General features: G+C 42.5%; 1 protein-coding gene and 1 long non-coding RNA gene across 7 annotated transcripts in view; one reads left to right on the top strand and one right to left on the bottom strand.

Moving 5' to 3' along the window:
- reln (reelin) overlaps positions 1 to 19,080 on the bottom strand; it is a 515,746-nt gene that overhangs the window by 378,401 nt on the left and 118,265 nt on the right. For 5 of the 6 annotated variants that reach the window (XM_046864386.1, XM_046864387.1, XM_046864388.1 and 2 more), the window contains exon 4: positions 1,451 to 1,521. In XM_046864386.1, coding sequence (XP_046720342.1) covers positions 1,451 to 1,521 — 71 coding nt within the window. Of the gene's footprint in view, positions 1 to 182; positions 642 to 1,450; positions 1,522 to 19,080 lie in introns of those variants that run through there. The other variant, XM_046864391.1, reaches the window with a different exon arrangement.
- LOC124395675 lies at positions 9,179 to 12,391 on the top strand. The gene is made up of 2 exons (XR_006927662.1): positions 9,179 to 11,016; positions 12,244 to 12,391. It is a non-coding gene; the product is annotated as an uncharacterized LOC124395675 (long non-coding RNA).

Raw genomic sequence — 19,080 nt, 5'->3', positions numbered from 1 at the left:
TATTGATGTCTGGCCATTCCAATCACACACACACACACACACACACACACACACACACACACACACACACACACATACATATATATAAACTTACTTTTCAAGCATTTCTCTTATAAAAACAAACAGGCAATAAAACCAATAAAATCGCATAAAGCTATAGGGGGAGAATTATTGTAACTTACAGATGTAGAGCTCTGTTGTCTCTGTTGTTACTCCGCCCCCAAAAATAGTTTCCACATCGCTGCTTTTTTTGCAAATCTCCGATAAAACAACTTATTTGATTGTCCATTTTTTTCCTTTTTTTTTGTAAACAAAGTCCAGTTAGCACGAGCTATAAACAGCTGTTTATGTTGACCTGAGAGCTGCATCACTTCCTGGTTCGTCACTGCTTCTTCGCAGCTTCAGCCAGTAATAGTTTGTAAAGAGTAATAAAACCAAGCCTCACACACATGGAGAATAAAATCCTCCTATATATCGTTAGAATCCTGCACTTATTGGCTACATTGTTCATCAGTCATTTTGTTTCCATAATGTTACTGGCTGGGAGATAAAAGGTTTGAAATGAGAGGCGGCGCATAAAGAAACATGGCGACCCCTGCAGAGAGAGAGGACACTCCACCCAAGATTTATACTCTTTCTTTTTTTAATCATCATTTTTTTTTTTTACTTTTTTGTGGTCCCAACCGTTTTGTAACACTATATTCAACCAGCCATATTTGTTTTTTGTCACCAAGATGTCGTTTTTTATGTGAAAGTTATTCGGAAATATATAAACACAAACACCAGCCGAAGTTCTGTGACGTAAACAAAGGAATAAACATCTAAATTACAACACTATTGTTTGGAGCAGAAATGCTTTATGGCATGTTGTTCACTGGACCCTTATCTTTCCTAATAAATTGGGATTAGCAGCAGTGGATGTGTTTGTGACTCGTTATTACAATAATTATGTAAGTAGTGCATTTTTTTTATGCATGTTGTTGTTGTGTACTGCTCACACAAATTCAGCAAATACATTCGTTATACGTTTTCCATTGAAATAAAGTGATCTGAAATCGCTGCTTGGGACTAAGAGCTTTAGAATGATGTATTGTTAGTCATGGTTACTCTTCTCCCTATTTATTTAATCTATTGCTAAACATTAACACCTGAGAACAATTGGCTATTAGTTGCGTTCAAGCCTAAGAGGTTAATTTACACTGGTTAGTCAGGAAAAAGTTGATAAACCAAACAGTAATATAATGCAATATAATTAATGGGCATTCACTGTCAGACAGATAAAAATGGATTCCCTTAAGAGTCTGGTTCCTCTCAAAGTTTCCCCCCTCTCAAAAAAAAGCTCAGGTATGGTTTCATATTTATTCCTCAAATAACAAAACAAGCAACATAACCCTATTTCAGATCTTAAGTCAAATTAAAACCTTTTTACTACTAAAAAAAGCATACTTACCTTCCAGCTCACAAAGTTGCTTAGCCAGAGTATCTTTAAATATTATCTGTCCGAGATGCATAGCTGTAGCCCTGAGAGAGAGAGAGAGAGAGAGAGAGAGAGAGAGAGAGAGAGAGAGACTTTATATTAAAACCAGAGAGCATCAAATACAAGGACACTTACCATTTTAAAACGCTCAGAAGTTTCAGTACACTAGTGACTTGAACAATCTACCATTTAAAAAAAAAAAGTTTTCTTCATTTGGAAGAGTAAAATTTTGATATAGCTGGCTTCCTCTAACAAATTTAGGAAATGCACTCTGTTCTTAGATTTAACATACTTTTTCCAGTGGCCTGAAAATCTAAGCTCTAATATAATTTTAACTACAGTATATAAGCTGTAGCATTTATTGTTTTTGACAATTTTAACATGCTACTGAAGAAAAAACTGATTTGGTGGTAAAGGACTTAAGTGGACAGTGGACAAACACTCATTTAATAAGTCTATAGGACACATTTTACTTTCTTCTTTTTTGGAAAAAAAAGCACATTGCAAACTCCTTGAGGACATTAAAGGTGAATTTCTTTATTACAGTTACTACATAAATACATGAAGTACATTCTTAGACATTTTATATAGTTTTTCCTGTTTGTAATTGAAATGAAATGTTGCTTAAAATCTAATTTAGTGTACGAACTGACTAAAGGCTCAAATTGGTATGTGCTACTATTTTTTGAAGGTGGATGTTTTTAAGTAGTAATCAAGGTCACCTTCACCTTTGCTCTGCGTTTTTATGGTTGTTATCACCAAAATGTTCAGGTGATTCTGTTATTTAAGACATAATTCTCGATATTCTGCGGCTGCTCCCAAGCTAAAATTGATTAAAAGTTATTCACCTCTTTACAAACTTAACGTCTTACTGTGTTTTATTTGTTTGCAGCTAGTTTCGTGTTTGTTTAAATTTTACCTTGCCTAAAATAATCGTGAATTTGTTTTCCTGTGTTTTTTTTCTTTGTCAGCTGTGTTTATTTTTCCTTTTTGGAAAAGCTTTTTTCCCTGTTTTAAAGCAGCAAACGGAGGCCATTCCCGGCAGAAGTGTCAACATGCACACAATACAGTAACCACAATAAGGTCCGTAATTTCTCTGATATGGCAATAATCCTAACCATCCTATTCAGTGTGTGAAATGTATAGTCAGTCTTTCTCCACCACAAGCAGTTATTTTATCTGTGAGAAGTGTAACCCTAGAAGTTAGTTAGCTCGCTGTCGGAGAAGATCCTAGCAATAGAGGAGTGCATCCAGAGTCTAGAGAGGATTAGTGAGTGTGAGAGCATTATCGTTTCTGCAGAATAGGGTCTAGATGCCTTAGGCAGAGTTAGCAATCCCCCGACTCTGCCAATGGAGCCCTCAAAGCGGGGCGAATGGGTGACATCTCAGCGGCATACTTGCAAAGCCAAAACTAAGACTTGCCCATGGGAGCACTATTTTTTCAGAGCACACACTGAAAAACCTGAAAGAGCTCTGGTTATAGGAGACTCTATTCTGAGGCACATGAAATTAGCTAAGCCTTTAAAAACACCAGCAACACAGGTTAGATGTATACTGGGGGCCAAGGCACCAGAGATAGCAGGTCAGCTTAGGTGTCTCTAAGATTTTGACATAGGAATAAATGATATACGACTTTGAGAGTCAGAGGGTACTAAGAGAAACATTATAGAGGTGTGTAAATTAGCAAAGGCAATGTCTGATGCCATAATCTGCTCTGGCCCTATCCCAATGCTGCAGGACAGTATAGTTTACAGCAGATTATGATTTCTGAATTGCTAGCTGTCAGAGTGGTGCTCCAAAAACTATGTGGGCTACATAGATAATTCAATTGAATTTTAAGGATGCAAGGCTGGCCTGTTAAGGTGGAATGGTATCTATTCTACTTGGAAAGGTGCTGCTCTGATTTCTTACAGCAGATATATTATTGTCAGAACAGGACTAGTTAGCCAGTGACTATCCAGAGTCAAGGCCAGGGAGTAGACAAACAGGCTAATCCAACCGTCTGCTGGCTGCAGTCATCGCTCAGGGTCCATCATATTGAGACCGAGTCTGTTTCCCAAGCGAAACTAAAATCTCGAAATTTTGCAGAAAGTTTAAGTAACCTAATTAACATTAAAATAGATATGGCTGAATGCTAAACAGAATGCCAAATGCTATACATTTTAATGTACTGTGTATAACAGAAACTTGGATCAAATCAAACAAATATCTAGCATTAAATGAAACTAGTCCTACTCGGTATAGTCTAAATGGCTAAGGAGGCAGCGTAACAGTTATTTATAATAATAACAATCTGAGCATCACACAAAAAAGTTTAAAACAAATTCCCATTCGAAGTTAGTTACACCAACATATGTAGAGACAAACGGTATGTAGCTTCCAAAAACAAGTCTAGTCGGGGCCCTATTCTGATTTTCTCATAGAATTTGCAGATTTCATTTTGAACCTAGCTACTTCATTAGACAAAACTTCAATTGTCTGATTTTAATATTCATATTGTAATCAGAAAGACCCATTTAAGAACAGTCGCTGTGTCCATTTAAGATTCAGTAGGAATAAAACACCGTCAGTAACCAACTATATTGGCAAATGCATTGATGACATGACCATTTCCAAGACCATCACCACACGCTTCAACTAGAAGCCGTGGACTGCTGAGGGGAGTGCACTACTAAAGTCTAGAGACTCCACCTTTAGAGCCGGGGACAAGACCAAGTCTTAAGAACAACAAGGGCCAAACTGTCCTGTGCCATCATAGAAGTGAAGTGTGCACAGGCCAAAAGAATCCACAGCCACTTCCAGGCCAGCGGAGACACCCGGCGCATGTGGCAGGGCATCCAGGAAATCATGACGCCTCCCTCCTAAATGCACCAACAACTTCTACGCTCAGTTTGAGGTGCAGAACAATGTGGTGGCAAGGAAGACCACCCCTCCTCCCGATGATCAGGTGCTTTGTCTATCCATGGCTGAGGTGAGGAAAGCTCTATGCAGAGTTAACCCATGGAAGTCTGCTGGACCAGACAACATTCCTAGCAGAGTGCTCAGGGAATGTGCAGAGCATCTAGCGAATGTCTTCACTGACATCTTCAACATCTTCCTGAGCCTGAGCCTACTGGGTCTGAATACCTCCCTCTGCAACTGGAATCTGGATTTCCTGGCTAGGAGACCTTAGTCTGGATCAGGAACAGTCTCTGCAGCACTAACAGACTGATCACTGGTGGCCCTTAGGGCTGTGTGCTTAGAGATGACATGACCATGGTGGGTCTCATCAGCAAAAATGATGAGTCGGCTCACAGAGAGGAGGTGCAACAGTTAACAGGCTGGTGTAGAGCCAACAACCTATTTCTAAACGTTGCCAAGACCAAAAAGATGGTTGTTGATTTTAGAAAAGTTTAGTAAAAACTGACATTAATGAATCTTTCATGGAGATGATCAAGTGCACCAAATTCTTTTGTGTTTATCTGCCGGAGATATTTACCTGGTCACTCAACACCAGCTCCATCACGAAGAAAGCCCAGCAGCACCTCTACTTTCTGAGAATGCTGAGGAAAGCCCACATCCCTCCCCCATCTGACCATGTTCTACAGAGGGACCATTGAGAGCATCCTGAGCAGCTGCATCACAATCTGGTTTGGGAACTGAAATTGCAAGACCCTACAAAGGATAGTGAAGACAGCTGAGTAGATAATTGAGCTGAGGAAAGTCTCTCTCCTCTATCATGGACATTTACACCACACGCTGCATCTGCAAAGCCAATGGCATTATGGACGACCCCACACACGTTTCACTCTCCATCAGGCTCCTCAACACACAGAACTGAACTGGAACTAAAACTTACATGCACACACTCGCTCAACTGTGTGTTACACTACATTTGTGTGCTACAAATCTGAACTCAGACACTCACTCAATACTCATTTCACAGATCCATGTCTTCAGCACCACCCATATTATAATATTATTTTATAATAACTACGACATTACATAAAGAATGTAATGTCATGATTTTTACAAAAACATGGCTAAACGACAACATTTCCAGCAACGCCATTGAGCTTGGGGGTCAAAGTGTTTTCCGGGCGGACAGGATTTCAGAGGACTCTGGTAAGCGCAGAGGTGGAGGTCTGTGCATTTATGTTAACAAATCAATAACTCTACTGTTAGTGAAAGTCATTGCTCTGTTCATTTAGCGTATTCGATGATTAAGTGCGGACCATTGTTGTGACTGCGGTGTACATGCTAACGCAAAACTAGCTATGGAGGAACTGCTCGCATCTGTCGGCAAACAACAGTCTGCACATCCGGAAGGAGCTATCGTTGTTGCTGGAGATTTCAACCACTCCAACCTGAGATCTATTTTACCAAAAATTCACCATAATGTCTCCTGCTCTACCAGAGGGGACAAAACACAGTCTGATAACTGCTCTTTGTTCATGCTACCCAAATACACAACACTGATCAAACGGGGGAAAACCAGCTGTGAGGACAGTAAAGGTATGGCCAGAGGGAGCCATTTCTTCTTTATAGCAACAGTTTCAGGACACTGACTGGAACATGTTTGCCACACAGTCCACACTGGACTCTCACACAGACATGGACATTTACACATCATCTGTTTTGGACCAAATCAACTTGGCATTGACAATGTCACTACCATCAAACACGTAAAATGCTTTCCTAATCAGAAGCCGTGGATAAACTCTGAAGTCCGTCTCCTGTTGAAAGCAAGAGATGCTGCTTTTAAATCTGGCAGCGCAGAGGACTACAACTGAGCCAGGGCCAACCTGAAAAGAGGCACCAGGAGAGCCAAGCTCACATTCAAACTCCACATAGAAGAGCACTTCCACAACTCTGACCCCAGATGCATGTGGAAAGGCATCCAGACCATCACAGACTACAAACCTACAGCTCAACCAGCAGTGCCTTCCAACCGGACGAACTCAATCATTTTTGCTCGTTTCAATCAAGGCATAGGACATTTCACCTCAACCATGGACTCTTCTACTTCTTACAGCCCACTTTCACTCTCAACAACGGACGTCCATTGAGCGTTTAGCAGAGCAGATGGCATACCGGGATGTTTTCTCAGAGCATGCATTGGACAACTAGCACAGGTTTTCACCTACATTTTCAACTGTCACTGGCCCAAGCCACTGTTCCTACATGCCTGAAGACAACAACCATCATACCTGTGCCTAAGCACTCAGCTGCTGAATGCCTGAATGACTTTTGCCCAGTTGCACTCACCCCTATCGCAATGAAGTGCTTTGAGAAACTGGTCCTGAATCACCTCAGGTCTGCGGGCCTACCACCTACACAGGACCCACACCAGTTTGCCTATCGCCCCAACAGGTCAAAAGAGAATGCAGTTTTCATGGCTCTTCATTCTGCCCTCACTCACCTGGATAAAAAACAACACCTACCTCAGAATGCTGTTTATTGACTTTAGCTCTGCGTTCAATACAGTCCTCCCCACTGTACTGATCACTAAGCTTAGTGACCTGGGTATCTACACCTCCACTTGCAGATGGATTCTAGACTTTCTCACCAACAGACCTTAATCTGTTAGGTTGGGCAACCAGGTATCCTTAAACCTGATTCTGAACACTGGCATCCCACAGGGCTGTGTTCTGAGCCCATTACTCTACTCCCTGTTCACCCACGACTGTGCTCCTCTGCATAACCTTAACATTTTCATCAAGAATGCAGATGACACCACCGTGGTCGGCCAGATCAACAACAATGATGAATTGGCCTGCACTGTAGAGATCTGAAGCCTGACAGCATGGTGTGCCACCAACAACCTGACCCTCAACGCATCACTGGCACCCAACTACCTGCCACTGAACATCTTCACCACAGCAGATGTCTGCACAGAGCTCACAACATTGTCAAGAACTCTTCACATCCCAGTCATAAACTGTTTAACCCCCTTTAATCAAGAAGGAGATACAGGAACATACGTACCAGACCAAGCAGGTTCAGGGACAGCTTTTTTCCATCCACCATCACACTACTGAACTCTACACTACACTGCTAGATCACTATAAAACACTGTATATAACTTCAGTACAATTATACATACAATGTACATATTACATAGTATATCTTTTTTACTCCTCATTAAATCTACACTATTTTTATCTTTATCTTTTATATGTATCTTTATAGCCTTACTGTACATTCTGCCCAACATTTCACATTCATGTATGTATATATGTATGTATGTGTGTGTGTATATATATATATATATATATATATATATATATATATATACACACACACACACACACACACACACACACACACACAGTGGAACCCACTTATCTCGACCTCGGTTAACTCGACAACCCTATTAAGTCGACGTTTTTGAAGTGGAACCGCCAAATTCTCGCTTTGTCTATCTAACAGTTTATGTCATATTTGACTAATGATTATCAGTTTGTTGGTGTAAATGGTGAGATCTCTACATTCACTGAGGTAAGGTTTGGTGTTTCACAAGGATCTGTCCCAAATCCAGGACAAACCAAGCCAACAGTTGGCCGTCGAGCAATGTCAGTAGAATAAATCTAGAATGTTACACCTATTTTTTTTTATTTATTTAGGAACCTTCAATTGCTAGTGATTCCAGTTCAACCTCAGATCATGGCACAAACACAGACACACAGACCAGCAACCCTGAAGAGTGCTACTTATTTTAGTATGAAGAAAAGGCCCTGCAGTTTGTTGGCAATAAGCAGCATCTTTAGAGCAAAGTCCTTTTTGATTATAGATGACTCTTTGCAAAGTACATTTAGACAGGCAATCATACCAAGACCTCAGAAGAAGCATAGCAGGTGGTCCCTGCACAACTCTGCAGCTAACGAGTCATCCAATTCACTGCACACCATAGGAAAATCCTTGGAAAGGTTAGCACATCAGGATGACCACAATGATTGCAGCATATTGCAAAAACTTTGAGCACAGAATGCGCACTCCGGCGCCATGATCCCTGAAAAAGCTGAATTTCATAATTTTATGGATACATTCTTTGTTTGACCAAAATTATGTGTTTTAAACACGGCAGAAATTTGGCTTAACCTGTTAGCCTTCGACACAGATTTTGGGACTCACAGCTGAAATGCCCTACCTAACTTTAAATGTTAACAGTTCCTGCTAAAAGTGGGCTTCATACACAATTTAAATATCTCTAAAAAGAAGACACATTGAGCTTTATTGTCCATTATTCACTGTTGATATTGTTAAAAATACTTTTTTATCTTTTTTTTTTTTTTTACTTTTTTGTGGTCTCAACCGTTTTGTAACACTATATTCTACCAGCCATATTTTTTTATTTTTATTTTATTTAATTTTTTTTGTCACCAAGATGTCGTTTTTTATGTGAAAGTTATTCGGAAATATATAAACACAAACACCAGCCTGTGTTCTGTGACGTAAACAAAGGAATAAACATCTAAATTACAACACTATTGTTTGTTTGGAGCAGGAATGCTTTATGGCATGTTGTTCACTGGACCCTTATCTTTCCTAAAAAAACAGGATTAGCAGCAGTGGATGTGTTTGTGACTCGTTATTTCAATATTAATGTAAGTAGTGCGGTTTTTTAAGCATGTTGTTGTTGTGTACTGCTCAAACAAATTCAGCAAATACATTCGTTATACGTTTTCCATTGAAAAACAGTGATCTGAAATCGCTGCTTGAGACTTAGAGCTTTAGAATGATGTATTGTTAGTCATGGTTACTCTTCTCCCTATTTATTTAATCTATTGCTAAACATTAACACCTGAGAACAATTGGCTATTAGTTGCGTTCAAACAACCACGAAGCCTAAGAGGTTAAATAACCTATAAGGGTGATTTCATCAGAAGGTATGCACCTGCAAGGCTATAAATAGACACAGCATAGCCTTCAGGTTATACCTTTGTTTAAAGAAACTTTTGGACATGCCCGAAGAGCGGCAATAAGGCACAGCATCTGGGAACAGAGTTACAGTCAATAACCCGTGATGTTAACTATTAAAAGCTACACTCAATGCTGTGTTACTGCATTATTGTTACTGTGTAACAGTATGGGAATAATAATATAAATGTTGCAAAGTGTCTGAAACCATTAAACTTGTGTAGTGTGTGCACACAAACATTGAACAGGTCTCAGACATGGCTTTGGGATGCTGACTCAAAGAAATATGAGCACGGAGTCGCATGTGTGCAGAGGACCAGCCTGCTGCATTGCATAAGAGACACCTCTTGCTAGAACCTTGGAGAATGCAAGCCCCCTGGTTGAATGGACCCTATCTCCTAAAGATGGAGTTTGACCACTCTCCTCATTGGCTAGGGGTTGCCTAGTGCCAGCTGCACCAGTTGTGTTCCCCATAGCATATGAAAAGCTGCTAAGACTTACACCACTGGCTAATGTGGTGGGCATAAGTGTGAAGAGGTATGTACTGGACTCAATAGATGAAGTCTTTCTCACTCTGGAGTGTCAAACAGCTTCAAAAAAGACCAGATTTATGGTTGAGAATGAAATTTTAGGAAGATAATCTAAGCTAAGCAACAGAGTGTGAGACTGACAGAGCCTGCAAAGTAATTGACCTGAGAAAAAACATATTTCGAGTCAGATGCTGGAGAGGTGCTGCCTCTAATGGTTCAAAAGCAGTCCCAACCAGACCCTTGACCACTACAAAGTCACATAAAGACAATTTTCCTCTTATGGGTAACCTCAATTGCTTAGCTCCATAAATTAAGTGAATGAATCCTGGTTGCTTCTTCTACAGAGATCCCATCAATCAGAGAATGGCAAGCTAAAATGGCAGGCACACATACCAGTATATGTACCTGAAGACAGTTCTTCTTGCAGGAACTCCAGCACTGAAACAGCTGGGTATAGCTTTTTCTACTGGGAGGAGCTCTAGCACATAGCTGGAAGCCCAGCATTCCAGGTTCCAGAGCTCAGGCCAGAGATGAAACACTATCCTCTGTGCCTGAAACAGGAAATCTCCCCCGAATGGGCACACCTAAGGCAATCCATCAATGAGGGGGTATAAGATCTAAAAGCTTAACTCTGTTCAGCCAAAAAGGTGCTATCAGTAAGAGGCGGGATCATGTATGTTGAAAGACTCAGGACTCACAGCAGAGCAATTGGGAAAAAGACCCATTCTGAGCTATTGTGTCCAGACCCAGGGAGCTGGAGCAGTCAAAAGAGAAGTAGAGGGGACATTGTGTTATTTCCTGGGCAGCAAAAGGTGCACAAAAATTTGACTGACTACTTCAGAGTGGAGTTTCCATTAATTTTGTGTCACAGTTTGTCTGGACAGCACCGGAATGTAACTCGCTCTGAGCGACAGGAACTTGTCTTGTCTCAAAGCAGGACCTGCTTTGCTACCCTGTTCAGGTGACACGAATGCAGTCCGCTTTGGCAATTTACAAAAGAGACTACTACAGTGTGGTCCACCCACACTAGGACATAATAAACTTTCAACTGGAGGAAGTGTTTGAGGGCCAGTCAAGAAGATGATCTAAAACCGCACCCTAGCCTGTGAGGTAAGAGTCTTTTATTAATATCTTGCAACAACACCACATGCCTAGAGTGGGACCCAAAGTCAGAAACCGGGGTCTAAACCACATAGAAAAAATAATCCTCTGGGAAGGAGAGAGAATGCTTTTCTTAACATTGAATCTCAATCCAAAAGATTCAAGAAAAGCTAGGATGACATTCCAATGTCAAAAGACAAGCCCTTGAGATTGGGCCAAAATCAGACAGTCATCTATGTAATTCAGAATGCAGATGCCCTGGAGAAGAGCCAGTGCTCCAAACATTTTGTGTATGTTCGAGGTGACGAGGCTAGGCTGAATGGAAAAACCCGATACTGGTAAGCTTCGCCCCTAAAGCAAACATCAGGAACTTTGTGTTGTGGCAAAATCTGAATATGAAAACAAGTGTCCTTGAGGTTGTCACGGAACAATCCCAGGATTTGATTTGGGATACAATCATTCTGATTGTCAGCATTTTGAACTTGTATGTTCTGAGGTATTAGTTCAACTCATAAAGATATAAAATTTATTGCAATCCCATATCAAGTCAAAAAGATTTTATTGTAATTTCTACCATATATAGTTGACGCAGTACGCAGTGAAATAAGACAACGCTTCTCCAGAACCCTGATGCTACATTAAACAACATAGAGCTACAACACACAACATAAAGCTACATAACAGAACACAGAGAAAGGACTAAAGTAATTGTTGTGCATAGTGTGCAACCTAGTGCAAACAGTGCAGACAAAAATACAGTGCAGACAGACAACACAAGACAGTTTGGGACAGATACACAAAATACAAAATAAACCTATTGTATACTCTGATTATACAGTAATGTGCAAAAGAGGACTATAAACAAATATGACTATAAACAAGCGAGTATAAAAAAAGATAAATAATTCTTTCGGCTTCTCCCATTAGTGGTCGCCACAGCGGATCATCCGCATGTTTGATTTGGCACGTTTTACGCTGGATGCCCTTCCTAACACAACCCTCCCCATTTATCCGGGCTTGGGAGTGGCACTAAGAGTGGCTGGGGTTGGTTCCCTGACCGGGGATCGAACCCGGGCTGCAGCGGTGAGAGCGCCGCATCCTAACCACTAGACCACTGTGGCAGCGGGGGCGTGGCCGAGCGTCGGTTTGTGAATGGGGGGCGGGGCAGGACGCAGGTAAGCGGGGATTTGCCTCACCTGCAACTAATAAAACCTGATATCTGTGCTCTCTTTTCAGTGATCAGGAGGTGCATAAAAGCCGAGGGAGTGGAGGCATGTGGGTGTGTGTGGGCCAGTAGTGCCGCGTGAGCGCTGAGCAACCAGACACCAGTGTAACAGATAAACAAAATATTGAATAAAGAACGGCGGTGACGCCTGTGAACCGACCTGTTGTGGCTGTCCTTTTTCCTCCCTCCCACTCACTCTCCCACAACCACCAGGGACCCTCATAAACAAGAGAGTATATTGTAACACTGTACAATAAATGATAAATTAATTTATACTCAAGAGTTCACAGGTAAATTAGGTTAGACTCAAGGAGGACAGAATAACACTGAGCCAAGTTATAAGTGAAATTTAACAGCCGGCACTTTAATTGTGATTTCAGAAAAAATAAATGAACAATTCCCACAATTCGAACAGGTACTCTTTCCCTGTCTCAACCTAATATCACAATGAAGTGAGAGAAATGGCTTGATATTGAGCTCAAGATACTATAAAGATAAAATAAAAAAAAATAAAAGGAAATAAAATAAAATAAAATAAAATGTCCCAAAGTCTCTTGTATCCTGTGTGTGAATATAGTTCTCAAACGCGAATGGTGTAAAGGCTTTTTGTTAATTTTGTCTACCCGGGTAGTGTATACAGTGTGTGTGAAATCACAGCTTAGCTGTTATATCCCGTGAATCCGCAAGGGGGTGAGGGTTCACTCCACATGTACATCAAAAGGGCTCTGGCTCGCCAATCAAAAGTAGGTCACGATGCAGAATCAGAATCCAAACATAAAACCCAATCTGCACAAAATAATGCAGTAACATTAAGCAGATCTCTTAATTTTAACATTTAAACACAGATATTTACCATAATCTACATAAAATATCCACCAGTACAAATATAACTCAATGTATGACAATTTGAACATGTAAACAGCTTAAAGTATACGAATGTGCGACAAAATTGTCATAACATCTTTCTTCCCACTCATTTTCATGAACATACTCATAAATTATGAAATCATTTAACCAATACAGACGTATTAGCTTTGTTCACAAGTTTAACTCTCCTAATATACATAAAAACACTTCTCAAACCTCATAGGTAACTCTGTGTTTTAGTACACATATAGAGAAGGATTGATATTAGATTAACTAAAATAGTTAATAAACAAACAAACTCACCAGAGTTCTCATAAAGAAACACGGTAATCAACCGAAAAAATCTAATCTTTTCACCAGAACTGGGATGCATTTCCAACCTGAATGATTTATACTATCATTAAGTAAAGGATTTCAATATAATAAATGCAAGATTAAGTGATTTTTCTGGAACATCACTCTGACCTCATGGTGCATGTCCAGCTGGCTTTTTCATCTCCACTAAAAGCAACCAGTTCACTCATTACACTAAAGTCAACTGCCCTCTAGTGGCGAGTACTGCACCAATTACATGCGTCTCTTTGGTAACGTACAGATCAGAAGGGGTTTCACAGAGTAAATTCACACAAGAAGGTAATGTTCAATTTGAAGGGGTTACAATATGTATACATAAACACAATGCAGTGCAAAAACAGCAGTAACAGCAGTCAAGAGGTGCAAAAAAAACAGCATGTAAACAGTATACTGTACAGTTCAGTAACACAGTTGAGTGTGTGTGTGTGTGTGTGTGTGTGTGTGTGTGTGTGTGTGTGTGTGAGTTTTAGTTCAGTTCTGTGTGTTGAGGGGCCTGGTGGCTTGAGGGGAAAAAACTATTGCACAGTCTGGATGTGACGGCCTGAATGTTTCAGAACCTCTTTCCTGATGGCAGGAGGGTGAAGTACCGATAGATTTTGTACTGATTGGCCAGGCAGAGGGATCGAGCTGGGAAGGATGTGCTGCAAGTTAGAGCAATAAAGGATGGAGATGGAAAATGTGTTGACTAGTGAGGAGAGTGTGTTGAGAAGATGGAGGAAGTATTTTGAGCAGCTGATGAACAAGGAAAATGAGAAAGAGAGAAAAGGTTGGATGGTGTGAATATGGTGAAGCAGATAGTGGAGAGGATTAGTAAGGAGGAAGTGAGAGCAGTGATTAAGAGAATAAAGAGTGAAAAAAGGTTGGACCAGATGACATACCGGTAGAAGCATGGAGATGTTTAGGAGAGATGGCAGTGTTTTATTTATTGTTTGTTATTAAGTTGTGAAGGTGAGAGGATGCCTCAGGAATGGAGAAGGAGTGTGCTGGTACCGATCTTTAAGAATAAGGGAGATGTGCAGACCTGCACTAACTACAAGGGAATTAAGTTGATCAGTCACACCATGAAGTTATGGGAAAGAGTAGTAAAAGCCAGGCTGAAAGAAGAGGTGACCATCTGTGAGCAACAGGCAGTGGAGTGGTGCGATTGCAGAGAAAAGAGGTGGAGAAGGTGAAGGAGTTTAGGTACTTGGTGTCAACAGTGCAAAGTAATGGAGAGTGTGTTAGAGAAGGGAAGAAAATAGTGACGGGAGGGTGGAGTGGGTGGAGAAGAGTGGCAGGAGTGATTTGTGATAGAAGTGTATCTGCAAGAGTCAAAGGGAAAGTTTATAGGACTGTGGTGAGACCTGCTATGTTATATGGCTTAGAGACAGTGGCATAGAGTAAAAGACAGGAGGTGGAGCTGGAGGTAACAGAGTTAAAGATGTTAAGATTTTCATTGGGTGTGATGAGGATGGACAGGATTAGAAAAAAGTTTGTTAGAAGGACAGCGCATGTAGGACATTTTGAGGACAAAGTAAGAGGATTGTGTGAAGGAGGGCGGCGTAGCAGTAGCTTGCAGCCGCCTTTCTGGATCCAAAAATGTTGCTTTTATTGTATTTAGCCAGACTTTCTAGAGACAGCTGTGTTTATGTGTATGACCTCCAGATGCTGTTACGGTACAGGAATCTAATCTGCATGATGATGTAATTAATAATCTTTGCGACCTCGGCTTGCTGCGACCTCGGCCGCAAAGAACAGACCCCAGCCCTCGGTGTCACCTGATGCTGGTGGCTCGGAGGGGGGACATCGAAAGAGCTGCTTGAGGAACCGGCAGCATGGCAAGCGGGTGGGTGTTTATGCTAGGCTAAATCCATTCTTCTTTCAAACGTCTGCTCCCCGAACAATAAATTGGATGACATTCGACTCCAGTGGACCATGCGGCGAGAGTTCAGAGACTGCTGCGTATTTGTTTTCACGTAGAGGTGGCTCAGCGACAGAAACACAGCTGTGTGTGGTAAGACTCACAGTGGTGGTGTCTGTGTTTATATCAACATGAAATGGTGCAAGAACACCGTACTTGTCTCACACTTCTGCTCATCGCTAGTGGAGTTCGTGACTGTAAGATGCAGCAATTTTATTTACCACAGGAAATCACCACTGTTTTCGGAGTGAACATTCCTACTGGGCCTGAACACCTCTCTCTGCAACTGGATCCTGAATTCCTGACTGGAAGACCTCTAAAAAATGTTCCCCCCCCGGTATATCCACCCATTCGCCAAGGACAATAATACACAAGTCCAGTAGTGTGCACTCCACACACTGGATCTGGTCGGCAAGTTCACGCTGTGCCTCCTGCAAGTTGGCTTGCGGTGGAATGTAAACATGGTCTAGAATCAATGAATGAATGAACTCGCATGGCGAGTAGAGGAGCTTATGATTTATAAAATAAAGACTCAAAATGAATCACTGTCACATTGCTGCACCAAAAATTGTTACTGTTATTAGCCGGCACGTTGTTCTCTCCTCCGAGATTTCACATTTGGGGAACTATTGACCAGAATATCAAGTAAAATCACAGACTCTTTTCTGGTGAATGAGCTCCTGGTACAAAACCAAAAACACGAAATACAAATACAAATAATTACAAATACAAATATATAATTTTGTATACAAATACAAAACAAAGCGCACCAAAACACAGAGGGAGTCAGTATGGGCCTGTCTAATCAAGCCAGACTGACCAATCCCTGCCTAGTGTGGCCAGAAAGGCCAGGAGTGGCACTAAGTTTGAGGCTATAGAACCTGTCAAAGGTCAGCAGGGTGGACCAGCATGCAGTGTTGCAAATGTCCTGAAGGGAGACTCCGGAGGACAAGGCCGCCACACTTTGAGTGGAGTGTGCTCTGGCCCAGAAGGAAGTATGGAGGCCAGAGGACTCATAAGAGGAAAAAAATAGCATCCACAATCCATCTGCTGATCATCTGCTTATTCACAGGGGGCCTCTCCTTGGAGGGCCATAGCAGATAAACAGCTGCTCCGACTTCCTCCACAGTTCTGTTCTGTGGACGTATATGTCCAGTGCTCACACTGTACACAGTTGTTTAAGCTCTTCTTGTCTGGGGAGAAAGGGAGGAGTAGAGAATGCCTGGAGTCACAGGTTCTGGGACAACCGAGGGTACTTTAGGGACATACCCTGATCAAGAGGAGAGGAAGGCACTGGCTAGGCCTGGAGTAAACTCCAGGAAAGAAGGGACCACAGCAAGGGCCTAAAGATTCAATACTCTCTTGAAAGAGGAGAGAGACAAAAAAAAGACAGTCTAAACTGTCAGGAACCTCACAGGTACCTTGGTCAGAGGTTTAAAACAATGAGCAAGTCCCATGCAGGCACTCTAGGTTGCATCGGAGGCCTCAGCATCCAGGTGCAGTGGAGAAATTGTGTCACCAACGGGTTCTTACCTAACAACTGCCCCGCAATGGCAGACACGTAAACCTTCAGGATGGACAGAGCCAGCCCTTTGTTCTGGAAGGAATTCCAGCCCTGAGCCAACTGGGCAGTTAACTGGGTCTTGGCCATGTTGTCCACACCATGCAGTGAACAGGTGCCACCTCGGGGCGTACGACATCCTCGTGGGGGGAGCTCTGGATTGAAAAGTAAAGAGGCTGGCAGATAGGAGCTGTGCCACTTTTGGGGCCACAGCCATAGCCTTTACCACTCTGGGTGGGGGTGTGTATGATTGTGCCCCCTGCCTGAGATAGATCTGGCCAGCTTGTACAGGAGGCAAGAGCACAGACCCAGCCCAGAGCTTGAAGCACGGCCAGCAACTCGAGGCAGTTTATGTGGCACATTAGATGGGACCTCCCCCAGAGACCTTGAGTGGAGTCGCCACTCATGATCGCTCCCCACCCCGTAAGAGATTCTGTCGTAAGTGTTTTGTGATGCCCATGAACTGCCTGTAGGAGGCTCTGAGTCAGGAACCCGGGATCTCTCCACACATCTAAGCCATGTAGGGCTCACTGGGTGACCTTAATCGTACAAAGTGGATTTCCCCTCTGGGAAAACCCTAGGGTCTTGAGCCACCACTGAAAGGGGTCTAATGTGCAGGAGGCCAAGTGGAACCACATTGGACACAGCTGCCATAAGACCCAGCAGTCTCTGAAAACTGCTTCACAGTGAGTGACTGGCCTTTCCTCACTCACTTGACGGCCGCAAAAATAGATTTGACATGAGCAGGGGACAGATGTGCCCACATAAGGGTCGAATTCCATACTACGATTAAGTAAGTGGTTTTCTGTAATGGAGAAAGCACACTCTTTTTTTTCCCCTCATGTGAGCAAGACGACATTTCGACAGCGGACTGCCAGTTGCTCTGATTGAGCCTATATAAACAATATATAACCAACTATATAATTTAGAATGCGGACACCCCGATGCCTCAGCAAGACCAAGGCCGCATCCACACACTTTGTATAGGTGAAGGGTGAGAGGGCAAAACCAAAAGGAAGGACCAAATACTGGTAAGCTTTGGCACAGAAAGCAAAACTCAGGAACATTGCGACCACCCGTGGTCACAAACCAGTCCTCTGACCTAATTTGGAACATGACCTGCTTCAGGGTCAGCATCTTGAACCTGAGTCTCAAGAGCGCGCGGCTCAGTTGACACAGGTCCAGTATAGGATGCAAACCACAGTCCTTTCTGAAATCTATGAAGTATCCACTGTTGAACTCTGCCTCTCTGTCTGATGGAGGGACCACCTAGATGGCCACCTTCATCAAGAGAGTGTTTACTTAACCAGAGCCTGCTCAGGCCCCACCATGATGGGGGACATCTTGTTGAACTGGGTCGGGCAAGACCCGAAATAATTTGTATAACCTCTATCTACAGTGCGCAGGACCCACCAAGGCACATCTGACAGAGCCTGCTGGCTGTCAGATAGTCTCTTAAGGGAATCAGTCTCTCGAGACTGACCCTCTGGCAAACCTAGAGCTAGAGCAATGCCCTGGAGTAGCTCTAGGGGCCTCCTGAGAGGCGGCTAACCCCCCACGTCTGCTATGGTGCCGGCCAGAGAGCTAAGAGTGTGTTTGCTGGAGCTGGCCATGCCCTGAAGCACCGAGAGTGGCATGGTTAACGATCCAGCTCCCTGAGGGTGCCTGGGTGGGGTGGACACCGTATAGTATTGTCATGCGAGCGCAATCTGCACAGTCGGCTCCCTTGAGAACCAAGTTAGCATACTCCGCTCCCAGACAAATGACACACAGTTTGTGCTTATCCCCCATATAATATAGCAGGGGCAAGGAGGAATGCATGGACGAAAGCAATGCTTAGTCTTCCTGATCACTTTCATAGCCGAAAAGAAGGAATCTAAACAGCTCCTACCTTTACCAGACAATCACACAGAGCGCTTCCTAAACGACAGAAACTGGTGCTGGTTTCACTCCATGTATGTCCATGAGCCATGAGCTTCCTGGTCTTGATGTCACCCCACCAGAGATGGCATGCTTTTCATTGGACTGATTATACACATGATTCAAAGCATTCCCAAAGCATTTCTGAAGCAGCTCGAGTTCCTAAATGGGAAATTATTTATTGTACAGTTCTGAACAGTCTAACCCACAATATATTAGTCTTATATTGTACATCACACACACCAA

The sequence above is a fragment of the Silurus meridionalis genome, chromosome 13 (genome assembly GCF_014805685.1).
Source record: "Silurus meridionalis isolate SWU-2019-XX chromosome 13, ASM1480568v1, whole genome shotgun sequence".
Classification (NCBI taxonomy): Eukaryota; Metazoa; Chordata; class Actinopteri; order Siluriformes; family Siluridae; genus Silurus; species Silurus meridionalis.
Note: the sequence above shows the minus strand (reverse complement) of the source record. Positions and strands in the feature narration are given on the sequence as shown.